This window comes from Fukomys damarensis, unplaced genomic scaffold, assembly GCF_012274545.1.
Source record: "Fukomys damarensis isolate Sample0158 unplaced genomic scaffold, DMR_v1.0_HiC HiC_scaffold_16, whole genome shotgun sequence".
Taxonomy (NCBI): Eukaryota; Metazoa; Chordata; class Mammalia; order Rodentia; family Bathyergidae; genus Fukomys; species Fukomys damarensis.
This window is the reverse complement of record NW_022900928.1, coordinates 9,675,686-9,689,314: the sequence shown is the minus strand read 5'-3', so window position 1 is coordinate 9,689,314 and position 13,629 is coordinate 9,675,686. Positions and strand designations below refer to the sequence as shown.

At 40.8% G+C, this 13,629-nt stretch overlaps 1 protein-coding gene across 1 annotated transcript in view; it reads left to right on the top strand.

Annotated features, from left to right (window-relative positions):
• Nell1 (neural EGFL like 1) overlaps positions 1-13,629 on the top strand; it is a 675,311-nt gene that overhangs the window by 193,040 nt on the left and 468,642 nt on the right. The window contains exons 6-7 of the mRNA XM_033764069.1: positions 12,424-12,496; positions 13,115-13,197. Of these exons, the coding sequence (XP_033619960.1) occupies positions 12,424-12,496; positions 13,115-13,197 (156 nt within the window). The remainder of the gene's footprint in view (positions 1-12,423; positions 12,497-13,114; positions 13,198-13,629) is intronic.

Here is a 13,629-nt window from a genome sequence, read left to right as displayed (position 1 = left end):
CAGTCAGCAGCACATTAAGATCAAGCACAACTTGGACACTGACCACCTGTGGTAGTCACTAGTCTGTCCCCTTAAACCATTTGAATTAAATTGAAATCAAGAAGCAGTCCAGAACATGTCTGCAGTGAACAAACTTTTCAATATAGTATATTTACCATTTAATGGCTCAGACAGAGCTAGGACGCAAGACCCCTGATCTCAGTTAGCTGATGGCTGAACCCCATGACCCAGACTGACCTCGGGCTGCAAGGCCCAGATTGAGTTCCCCAACCTTCTGAACGGTTGAACTCCACACCCTTCTACTACAGGTTTCCCACGCCCTTTCTTTAAAGATGTTTACAGTTGGGAACTCAGAAAAATATCCTTTATGACCACCTCTGCCTCTGCAGAGTGGGTCCAAAGACTGGCACAGTCAAGAAGTCTGAGAGTGTGCACAGGGGGAGGTAAGGGGAATTATGGAGGTTCAGGGGCACCCGTGCGGCTACCTTCCTGATGCTGGAGCGATGGCAGCTCCAGGCGGTAGAGGGCGTGCCTCTCCTTCCTGTGGTGGATCTGGGCCCAGGCTACCTTCCCGCTGCTGGAGGATGGCGGCTCTGGCAAGGCTTTTATTTTTAAAACTGTAAAACATTGTTGAAAGAAATTAAATAAGAACTATCTGAATGGATAGGCATACTTTGTTCTTGGGCTGTGAGATAAATGTTAAGATATCAGTACTACTCAAAGCAATTTACAGAATCAACAAAACCTCTATCACACTTCTAACATCTTGTTTCTGCAGAAATGGAAAGCTAATCCTCAAATTCATACTGAATATGTAGGAGATCTGAAAAGCCAATACAATCTTTTTTTTATTCATTAAGTGTTTTGGTACATTTTAAGTATACAGTATGATGACTTTCATCATTGGGAATTTGTACCTTCACATGATGCATCTTGGTTCTAATTTTTTGCCCATTCCCCTGTCCTCCCTTCAGCACCTCCTTCCCTCCCTAGTTACAAAGACTTTGTTTCCATTTCTCATATTTATTCCTTTCCCTTCTTTCCTTTTCCCTACCCTGCCCAATTCCCTTCCCCTTTAGACCTTTTCTTCCTATTTCACATTTACTATACATTTTGATCCTTATTTATACTTTCATTTTCTCACACCAGAGAAACTATTCAGTATTTACACATGTGTGTCCTATTTATTTCACTTAAGAGTATTAGCCAACACAGTCTTGAAAGAAGAACAAAAACCTAGGAGTATTCAACTTTAGAACTCACCTCACAGCTGTGACAATGAATACAGTATGGTACTGGCATGAACATTGACATATGTCAATGAATATAATTAAAATTAAAGAAATAAGGCCATATATCACATGGCTAATTGATTTTTTTTTTCTGGTACCAGGAATTGAACTCTGGACCTTGCACTTACCAGGCAGGCGTGGCACCACTGAGCTACATCCCCAGCCTTTTGCTAGTTGACTTTTGGAAAGGGTGTCAAGACCTCTTAATAGGGGCAAGGACAGCCTCTTCAACTAGTGGAACTGGAGTTCTACATGCAAAAGAATGAAGTTGCCACCCTATTTCATACCACAGTGGATCACCAATCTAAATATAAGAACTAAACCCAGTAAACTCTTAGGAAAAAAGATGGGTATATCTTCATAACTTTTGATTTTACAATAGATTCTTAGATATTAAATCAAATTATGAAAAATGAAATAAAAAATAAATCAGACAATTAAAATTAAATACTTTTTTGAATCAAAGGGCACAATCAAGATTACTACAAAAAAAGGCCCATAGGATGAGAGAAATACTTGAAAATTGCATATTTTAATAAAGATTGAATATCCAGAATATATTGTAATTTAATAACAAAAGATATATACAACCCAATTTTTATATGAGCATATGATCTAAGTAGACATTTTTCAAAGTAGATATACCAGTGGCCAAGAAGCACATGAAAAAAATGTTCAACATTCTTAATTATCAGGAAAATGAACATCAAAGCCATGATACATTACTTCACTCCTACTTCAATGGTTTTTATCTTTAGTAGCTTCATCGCTGGGACTTCATAACCACACCCACAAATTTGAAGAAGAAAGGTTCATTATGGCTTACAGTTTGTAGGGATTTAGTCCATAGTTGACTCGCTCCAAGGCAGAGCCTCACGGCAGAGGAGAAGGAGTTTGTAACGTGGCATTGAGAGTCAAGAAGGGATGTAAGGAGTGGCAAAGATAAACACTTCCGGTGACTCCCCTCCCAACATCATCCCCAGCTATAAACCCATCAGGGAGTAATCCAGTATCAAACACCCATGTTCCAGTGTCACACGTCTGTGTTCTGGGGTCACACACCCACACAATAGTCACAATAGCCCCACTACGAGTGCCTGAGGCTTTGGAGCACCATCTAGGTATAAGCCATAACAGTTACAATTTTTATTTTATTTATTTATTTACTTTTTTGGTACCGAGGATTGAACTTGGGCCCTTGTGTTTATGAAGCAGGCGTCAGAACCACTGAGCTAAATCCCTGGCCCACAGTTTTTATTTTAAATGGAAAATAAGTGTTGGTAAAGATGTGGAAAGTTGGTACATTGCTGATATGAATATAAAATGGTGCAAATGCTATGGATATCCTTTGAGAACCATTGCTTTAGACAGAAACAACTGTAAGACCATTGACTTAAAGTGATCTTGACTAAAGTGAGTTTGAATATTGTGCTTACTCTACCTCCTCATAGCTGTGTTTGTCTGACTTTTAAACTAATGAAATTATGCTCTTGCTTGCGTCTGTTCAGTGACTCCATTTTGCATCAAGTCAATGCAAGGTCTGACCTCTCATTTTCCCCTGTAACCTTATCCCATGACACTTTCTCTTCTGGACACCTGGTCCTAGCTATACTATTCTTCTTTTAGTCCCTTGAACATACCAAAGCATTTTAACACACTTCTGCTTGGAACAGTTTTTATCCGTCCATTTATAAATTGTCTCCTCTTAATCTTGGCTTAAACAGTATCTTCCTGCACTGTCTTGTCTTCACAGATCCTTCCCTGTTACTGTTTGTGTTAAGGGCCAGGCCTTGTTGGTCTTCTCTAGACTTATTCATATGCTTGTGTTGGGCTGGTAGTGCTGGCTGAGGGCACATACCTGAGGTTTTTCCAGTCACATGGTGGTTGTCTACCAGCTAGTTCAGGTCTAGACCACATGTCTCTCATTACCCAGCAGGTAAGCTTAGGCCATGGTCCTTGGCAACTCTTCAGGGAGGAGAGAGTAGGCACCTTACAAGACTCTTGAGGTGAGTAATTGGCACATGATCACTTCTACCATGTTCCATAGGTCAAAGCAAGTCATAAGACATCCCCAGATTCAAGGAGGGGGAAACAGACTCCTCTGGACATGTGGGTCTACAAGTTGTCTGAAGGTACATGCATATGAGAGAATCAGTTAGGTATTTATGGTTATTTTGACACATACTTTCTCGCTGAAATATCTCCTGTGGGACTGCAGTATAGCCCCAGGGTTGGTGTAATGCCCTGTTCTTTATTTTCAATTTGCAGGCTTCCCCAAAGACAGAAATGTCTCTTCTTTATTTAACAAATGTTTAGAATAGAACCAGGCCCATAACTGGCAGATTGTTGCTTTTTGATTTGTAATAGGGTTACACCCAATATATCTATGGTTAAGTAAAAATAAGCTTTATTTTGTTTTTTAAATGTTTATTAGCAAATATTTGCGATACCTAATGATTACATTCATCATAGGAAGTTGGTACATGCACAGAACACATCTTAATTTTTGCTGTTTCCTTCCCTCCCTGCTTGCTAAGTGAAAATATCTTAAGTCATTGTGAATTTCATATGCCTAACCTACCCAACATTATAACTTGCCAGCACAGGACCTTGTTGATTAGCATCAGTTGTTTCTTGTGATCATGTTATTAGCTGGAAGCAGTGGCTCATGGCTGCTACTCAGGATCACGAACAAATATTGTCAAACTGCAATGAATGGCAGAGAGAGCTGCTTTTGAAAGTAATGACTTTATTCACAAATGAATAGAGGATTGCAATCTGGGACCTACACATCACCATAGAACATGGGCACACCTAAGGATGCTAACGAAGACATGAGTTTTCTAAAGACAAGGTGACAAATGCTGCATACATTGTTTAGAAACAATTGTCTTTGGCTGTGAGGATCAAGTACAAATCCAGAGTTGAACAAGCAGTTGCTGGGTGGACACCCTTGCAGAAATGATAGTTCTTGTTATCAGGCATATGTGCATAGGGGTCACCCCACTGCTGCACCTTAATGGCTTTCCAAGTCTATTTTGTCAGAGTTCGATATAAATGAGTTCATTTGGATTCGGACAGCCTTCACAGTATTGTACCCCATACCAACAGCCTGGGAAATGATCAAAATGTGATGTAAGGTATCTGCTGAATGTATATTTGGTTCACACCATTGTAAAACTGAAAAATCACTGTTGAATCACCATAAGCTAGGGACCTTCTGTATTCTACAACAAATGACTGGACAAGTTAGGAATCAGTCATCTTATTGGTAAAGTGGCTGAGATACCGCTAATAGAAGTAATGCAGATATAGTAGAATTTGTGTGAAAATCACCCGGTACATATGTAGGTTACAAGGCACATCCCTATCCCTTCCCTTTTTATTTATTTTATTCTCCCTTCATGCCTAACACTGTACTATAGAAGCAAAAGGCACATTTAAGGGCTTCTGTTTTAGTTGGAAGCATGTGATTAAGAGAGACAACAGTTAACACTGTCATCTCTTCCAGCTCAGTGTGTGCAGTGAGTGTATGATTCTCTGTAGACATGAGGAGTTTTGTGGTTAAGTGCACAAGTGTCTGATACAGGTAGAAAACACAAAGGGTTTACAGTTTGACATTCATGTTGCTGCAGAAGTGGGCTATAAAGATACGAGAAGAGAACCAACAACTACTGAATGCTTCCTGTGTTCTAGACTTTGACTCTACCTGTATTATCTAAGTATCACCTTCAGAGAATCCTACTGTGATCATGAACCTTTTAGAGCTTTCGGTGATACAAGCAGCCTGCTTTATAGGCATGGGATAGGTTCTCCACCACTGTCCTCCTGAATAGCAATTATTTTTCCCATTTTCTAGGTCCTTTGAAGAGTAAGGGACTTGCCAACCTCCTATAGTCTGGAAGTGATGGAAAGGGGACTTAAGCCTAGGCCTTTGTTATTCAAAGTCTTCGATCATTTATTCAACAAATACTTATTCACTGCTTCCCAGGTATTACCATAGATACCACTGTGCTGGCTGGAGAGAGATTTCACTTATGGATCCATGCCCGCCCCAGAAGAGTCCTGTTATTTTGAGGTAGTCTGGGTGTGAGGCACCAGAGGGGATAGATGTTGCACACAGCTCCCTCCCTAGGGAGGGATGTTTTTCTCCTGGCTTTCTTGTAGGAGTAGCCTAACTGAATGGCTCTTTGGAAGCACACTTATGTTGTTGTCCACAAGCCTGCTCCATGGAACAAGGTTCGGGAGCTCAGACTGGGGAGGGTAAGGCACAAGCAGACTCTGGGCGGTTTCTGGAACGCTTCCGCTTTATTCAGGAAATGCACAGCCTTATCTAGGGACAACTACAGGGGCGGAGCACGGGAGGAGCATTTAACATTTGTGGATATCTTATTGGAGGCACTGTGGAGTGATTTTTCTTGGGTGAGGTGAAGGAGTCATGGACTAGGGGTGGAGGTGTGGCCTGTTGGACCCAGCATCTATGCCCTGAGGCAAGTTAGCTCAGCCTTAGCAAGGTCTCCAGTTAGCTCAGGAGACAGGAGTGCGGCGCACCTGGCCCAGCCAGGCTTGAACTTCTCTCACACACTTAGGCAATTTTCAAAACTCATTTCCTTAGAATCATGGGTGCCAGACGGTGGGTCCTTTCTGAATTGAGGTGGCTGGGGTAGGGGGAATATGTCAGTGTCTCATTACAGAAATTACCATTTGATTAATTCAAAGCTACACAAATTCTTTTGCAAAAAGAGGCTGCCACTTCTCAGGTGAGAGTCAGCACATCTTCAGTCTTTCATAATTGTCCTCTGGAAGCTGCCTCCTGGGCCCACGAACCATACCTGCCTTATTGCTCCAGAGCTAGAAATGCTTATGATGTGTTTTCATGATACAGTGACATTATTCTCAATTTTAAACATTAACACGTGGCTTCCTAGGCAGAGTAGAGGCACTAGCCTCTTGCTTGTCAAAGTTAAGTTGTGGTCCTGGTGGATACTTACAGATGTATCCTGCAATGAAAGTGCTGCTGATTAAAGATCCATTGCTTGGCGCCCAGCACATAAGCCCCTAAGATTAGATAATTCATGTGTGAGCCACAGGACAGAGTTGGGGATTTCTTCGCTTTGGAGCCACATCCATTTGAGAAGAGCTGGCCACCTGTGACAGGAAAGCTTATCTGAATCTTCTGATTGTCATGGATTTGCATTATTAGGATGCTTGACTCTCATTCGACTTCCCTTTGATGCATTCTGAGCTGATGATGTGATGCAGTTGCTATTTCAGAGTCTAGGTAAGTAGCAGGGAGCTACAGGAAGCTTTGTGGGTTGAGTGTTCTGAGAGTTTCTAAGAAGCTGAGGTTTCAGGGCGAAGAAGCATTTGAAGGTGTCCATCAGGCTAGGGTTCAGGCAGTCCAACAGGCAGTGTGAGGGTTCCGCTGACCCTACCTCCATCTGCCTCTCTCTGCCTGACAAATCTGGGTCTTTTTGTATCCTTTCTTTCATCTGGACATTGCTGTCTCCTCTAATGGCTGAGATGTCATTGGGAAGTGAAATTGATTGCAGCTTTTTTTTTTTTTAATACCACAGCTGTTTTTTTACCTCAGCTGCTTCTCATAATTCTACAGATGGTAAACATATGTTTATAGGTACGTAGAAAAAGAAGCTATATTGGATTCCTCCCATCTTTTATTATTTTTCCTTTTACGCAGAAAGTCATTCACAGAACTGAGAAATTATATACATTTGTAGATTAATATTTCTGTGCATTAGTACTTAGGCAACAGCAGGATGGCCAATGATATGCTAATGAGCTGACAGTTTTTATTGATCATAATGAGAGCCGACAAGTGTCTTTTTTGGCTTTTTATGCACGCTGGAATATTTTATTAACTGTGTTCAGAGCAGAAATACATGGCTGGTTGCACTTTGAAAATCTTCCTTGCGAGTTTCCCAGTTCTCACTTTTTGTTAGCCTGTTGCCAGAGCTTGAGTCCCTGCCAGTTTACAAACAGAAGGCATCTGCATCCGCAAATTTACATGCCTGGCAGGAGACCCTCTCACCCCCTTTCCCTTTCCCTTTCAAAGCAATTTGTTTCAGTGTTTTAGCATACAAAAATATAGAGCTACTTTCTTCTCTGTAAACAGAGATCTGCAGGGAAAGAGAAACGTTAAAAAAGAATTAGCATCTGTTTGATGCTAAAGCAGCTTTCATTTGTATTAGAAAGCTCTGGGTGTCCAGGAGAGCGCCCTAATCTTAGTTCTTCCATATATAAGAGGGTCCTAATGGCACAATTTTCTAATTTTTTTTGTATCTTTCTACATTTCTTACTGTAAAATGAGAAGAGTTCTGGGAATAATGGAAATAATGGGCGTGATTTCCTCAAACACTGAAGAGCTATCCATAATGCACAACCTCTCTGTGCACATTTATTTTCCAGCGTATCCAGAGCTGCCTGCTGGAGGGAGAGGGTGGCAACAGGGAGATTAAACAAAAGACCAAAAGAGTATCCATTTTTCCCCTTGCATCAGTGCTAATAGTAAAGTTTATTAACTTGTGCTCTGCATCTTTGAGATTTATTTAGATGTTCAGATCTGCTGAGATTTAGCATTGTGCAAACAACGAGGAAATGACTCTTCAGCAAATTAATAGCATAAATAAGATTCAGAAGAGAATATTAATACCTACAAACACCTCTGCCTTCCAGCACTGAAAATCTGTTGTAGTAAATTGTTAGCATCTAATGCAAATGATTTACACACATCTGAGCAGTTAAGATGTAACTGCGTTTTGATAATAGGACCTCTTTGTAGCGAAATCTTGCTAGTTCTTGTGACTTCAGGTCTCATGCACAGGATACATTTTTACCTGCAGCATTTTTTAGTGACCCAGCACTGGTTTCAGAGCTGGTAGCCCTGTAGTGTATGGTTTTGGATTCAGGTGATCTTTAGGAAAGCTGCTGGAACTATCAGAGCCTTGTTTCTGGTCACATGACCAGACGATTTAGCCTTAGATCAGTTCTCACTGGGAGGATCAAAATCACTTCCTAAGTATACCTGACTGTCCTTCCAAACCTCTGAAACTTCTGATTATGTACCTTGAGGTTAAAAATTAATGCCTGACACGATCCTAAAATCTTCCAAAATTACGGGATTCAATATTGTGTAATTCACAGTTTTTAGGATTTTCTTTTCTCGATGCGGGGGATAGACTTAGGGGCCTTTGCATTGAGCAAAATCTTGACCCTTTTTATGTTTTGTTTTGAAACAGGATCTCCCTAAGTCACTAAGTTGCCTAGGCTGGGCTTGAACTTGCAGTCCTCCTGTTTCAGCCTCCCAAAGAGCTGGGATTACAGGCTTGGGCTGCTATGCCTTGCCAGTAGAGTGGAGGATTTTCAGTAAAGTTGAGTACCTTTAGTATGGAACAGCTTTTGAAAATGTGTCCTACTGAAGCAGAAGCTTGGAGATTGTCCAGGGACTCTGATCATTAAACAAAAACTCTAGGTATTTAGGAGCTTAAGGAACTTGATATTTGAGAAACACTGCCGAGATGAACGATATGAAATAAAGCTAGGTCTGAAAAAGTGAGATCCAACGAGGTCGGCTAATGTAGGCCCAGCTAAGTTGCGATTTCAAGTAAGTGTAGATCTATTAAAGTTAAACGGGGAGAAATAACAGAAATTCTGTCTTTTCAGTCCTTAACTCCTTTGGGAGGAGGTACAGTGCTAGAAGGCACATTTTCCTGTGGAAATCCTTAGATTGTTTTTTTGAGGGCAGGAATAAGGCAGATTGAGCTGCTTTGTAGTTTCATACCTTATAAAACTCTTTTCGGGGGTTTAGCAAATTCTTCTTTTATCAGTTAATATCTAATCACTGAGTGATCCACGGGGCAGCTCAGCCTAAGATCTTCTGGCTTCCTTTCTTGGGGAGTTGCTCAGGTATATACAAGGCTTGATAAAAAATACTGTGAGGGCTTGCATTTATAATACAATTATGTAAAACAGCTGTCCCCAACCCTTCTGGTGTCAGGTACTGGTGTCCTGGGACAAGTTTTCTAAAGACTGCTGGCAGGGTAAGGGGATGGTTTGGGGTGAATCAAAGGAGTAGCTGTGTGCATCGCTGCCCCATGCACAGTTCATATTAGGGCTCCTGCCTCTGGGAAAATCTAATGGCCCCACTGATCCGACTGAGGCAGAACTCAGGTAGCACTGTGAGCAATGGGGAAAGGTTGTACAAACAGAGGAAGCCTCGCTCTGTGCAGCCCAGTTCCCAGCAGGCCGCATACTGGTGATGCTACCTGTGCATGCCCTGGGTGTGGGTTTGAGGACTCTGCAGAGACACCTCACCATTAACCAGTCCGCCCTTTTGTTTGCTTCCAACACACTTATCCATCATTTTTCCCACTCTCGGAAGCTGTTCTGCAAGTCTTCTTTCTTTTAAACACACATGTTGTCACATGTACACACACACACACCAGACACATGCTCACATTCCCTGGGTGAAGTCTGCTCTGTAACACCACCTTTGTTTTAATTCAGCATCGAATTATATCCACTCAGCATCAAAGTAATATTCCAATCTTTTCTTTTTCAGCTTTAATTGAGTTTATTGGTACATTTTAGGGATACAGTACAGTTACATTCATTGTTGGGATCTTGTACCTCTACATGACAAGTCTTGATTCTCATTTTTTCCCCTTACCCCTGCCCTCCGATCTTGATCTTGATTCATTTGGCAAGAGCCGGTTTTAGTGCCAGTATGTGGCTAACTCCCTTGACCTTTCCTGAAGAAAGAAATACCAGTGCTTTGGGTTTTTGTGTTAATGATCATGGGGAAGCTGTCAGCTCACATTTCTGTTTCTGTTCCAGTCAGTGTCACTGACCTTCACCTGATGTTCAGTGTAACACAGGCACACATGGGCCAGAGATTAAAAGTGAGAAGAAAGGTAGAAGAAAGGTAGAAGAAAGGTGTAGGGAAGCAATTTGTAATCTATCAGGTACATAGAATTAGTGTGGTCACTTAATTAAAAGAAAAACCCAGGAAAAGTGCTGTGTCTTATAGTTTGTCACTATTGGATAAGTGGGACGGAGTACCTTCCGGAAATGGATTATGTCTTTTCTTTGAAATATAATTGATACCGTGACAAACGTACTCCACATTTCTGAGTTCCTTTTCTGTGGATGTAAGGACTGAGAATCATTTAGAGTTTTTTGATGAATAGAAAATAGAGGGGCCTCAGCTTTTCTAGGCACATAGGTGTATTGTCCCTGCTTCTGTATCACCAGGGCTGGCAGCTCTTCTGGTTTGCCTGGGAATAGCTTGATTTTAGCACTGAAATTGACCGTGTCCCGGGAAATTGCCTGTTGTCTTGGGCAAACCAGTATGGTTGGTTGCTCTAAATTCATTTGTAATCAACTTGATTAGACACATGTTTTCTAATGTGATTTTAATTCTCTGTGGTGGTTTGTTCTTTTATGAACATTTCTGGCTTTGTTGGTCTGAAATACATATATGCATATATATATATATATATATATATATACACACACATATACATAATACATACACATCTACATTATAATAAAAGTACAGAATTCTAAAATGAGCTTAGGTGGCTGTTCAATTGGCCTAGCACTTGAGTGCTAGGAGGATCGTTAACTTTTTTTTTGATCCAGCACTGCTTTTTGAAATGATTGCCCATGACCATTTAGTAAGTTAGAGTCAGATCCAGAACTTGAGTCCAGGCCCCCTTATTCTTTTTCTGTGTGTCAAATGTGTCTGAAAGGTGCCTTTGCCCTCGTTGTTTTCTGGTACTGGTGCTTGAGTCCCGGGCTTTTGCAGTGAGTTTACATTCCCAGCTTTTTGTTTTTTCAATTTGTCCAGGCTTGTGATGTGCCTACCTCGGTCTCCCAAGTAGCTGGGATAAAGGCATGAGTCAGTTTGGATGGAAACCTGAGAAGCCCCATGCTGGAGAGAGGCTGATTCACTTGGCGTGGCTCCGTTAATCGCTCCCTGGCCCCCCCCAGCATGGGTTCATACTGCGACACAGCGGCAGGGCCTTCCCCCACATAGGGGGGCTGTCTTCTGTCACAGTAGCAAACACTGAATCATGCTCCAAAAGGAAGGGTTACTAAATGTGTATATTTCTGTGAAATCATGCTGTGATCCTGTTATTTCTATTAATATTTCCAGTTAATATTTTAGCTTCAAAAAAATAAGCAGAACACAGCTTTTGCAGGTCGCCTTCTGCTGTTTAGAAAAGGAGCACATAAATGTTACATGTTGCTCCCTCTGGAAGACTTGCAGCACTATCTTAAGCCTATATTTTATTTATAGATTAAGCTCAATATTCTGAACCAGCTTCCCTATCTTCCATCTGTTCTGTAATATCTCTTCCATCAAATCAGAAAAAAAAAAAAACAAACCCAAAAACAGAATCTTAAATTTAACACAAAAATATCCAGAAACCAAGTCAGTGTTTTCATGGAGAGGTGCTGCTTCTGATGACTATCTTAAAATTGGGGTATTCTTCCAGGTGAATTATAGTCGTACGAGAGCACCTTTTTCTTACAAAAGGTTGAGCAAGTTTTTAAATTTCAGCTAGACATCGCCTCTTGGCCTTTTGGCTAGGATCAAGTGAAGACTCAACCAGAGAGACTCAGTATTATTCAGCTGAGGAGTGAAGATCATTAGGGAATTTTTCTGCAGTCTGGTTTTGTTTCTTTGACTAAGTGAATCAATAGAAACATTTCACTCTACTATGTCTTTCTTCCCGCTTAAAAAAAAAAGTCCTGTAAATCAGCAGTCTTTAATGCCGCAGGATGATTAGGGCATGGTAGAGAATTTTAATTGCATGAGTGCCTGTTTAGTTTGATAGTTGAAGAACTCTCACTGACAGATCCTGGATGCTGCCATCTCTTTGGCATTCAACAGTGGTAGCTAATTGTGGCTTTCTCAAAATGAAGCTGCAGCTCAGAGTTTCAAGATAGAATGATTTGGAGTAGTTCAGTGTGGCAAAGGCCACCTCGGCTCTGGAGGGAATCAGTCTTGCTGAAAAATAATCTGACCTGCGTAGCCATGGGCCTGCACAGGGCCACTTGAGCTGAGACTGGAACCCTGATTACCACTTGTCTCTTCTTTGTCAAGGGGATCATCCAAGATGGAAAGATCATCTTTATGCCGAATGGATACATAACACAGTGTCCGAACCTAAATCGCAGTAAGTAGTACCTTCAAGCATTTGTGAGTTTGGAGTCTTGCAGAACTTGTTTATAATGTCAGAGAGACACATCTGGAAGGACATACACAGAATACAGTATTGACTTCTGAGATGGGGAGTTTCCCAGAAGAAAATCCATTCTCTATGTTATGTACTTCTGTATCTGTAAAGTTTTAAAAAGATTATCCTTATTTACAAATTTAAAATTTGAAGGTAGGAAAAAGGTTCTGTTAACAGGTTCTATATTATAAAACAGATATTTAACTTTGTAATACTTTATTATTGTTTTATGAAATTATTCTTTAAATTTTTGGACCTGGATGTGAACTCACTTTTTCTCTCTTATAATACTTTATATTTTTCTAGTCCCCTCTGTCAAAATGAGGGTTAAATTTTGAAATGTCATGTGGCCTTTTCAATCAGCGGCCAGCCCCCTTTTCCTGTTTCAGTCTTTTTCTTATTAATAAAGAAAAAAGATCCAGACTTTAAATCCTCTGTGATTTCACTTTACATTTTAACCAAAAGAGAAAATTACTTCTACCATCAAACAACTGTTTTGCAATTTTCTTTCCTACATTAGCACAAAATCAATATATATTTTATATTTTCTTTATTGAGCTTGCCCTACCTGCAGTGATTTCTTAAGCCTGGTGCAAGGAATAATGGATTTACAAGAACTTTTGGCCAAGATGACAGCAAAAGTAGGTATCTAAATTTCACTTGTGATGTTTCATTTCTTTCTCTGTCGTATCAGGACTTTAGAGGGATATGTTATAATGGACACATTTTTAGCCTCGACACCTGCAATCTGTTCCAATAAGTGTGTTTTATTTTCCTGTGAAACGAGACTACCTCTAGTCGGTGTAACCATTCTGACCTTTGATGCCATTAGGCTGCATCTGAATGTTTTTCTTGAAAATTATTTGGAGCAGGAGGCATTGTGTAGTACTGAAGATTCCCTGGGAGCAGAAAAGGAATTTACCCAATGACTGTTAAACCGGTAACACTAGGACATGTTACATGACTCGAGCCACTGCTGCTGATACTTTGGTGCGTTTCTGATGTAAGAGTTATTGCCAGAAATCAAGAGTGGGGAAGGTAGCTGTTGTTAGAAACAGGCTGCTGTCACAGCA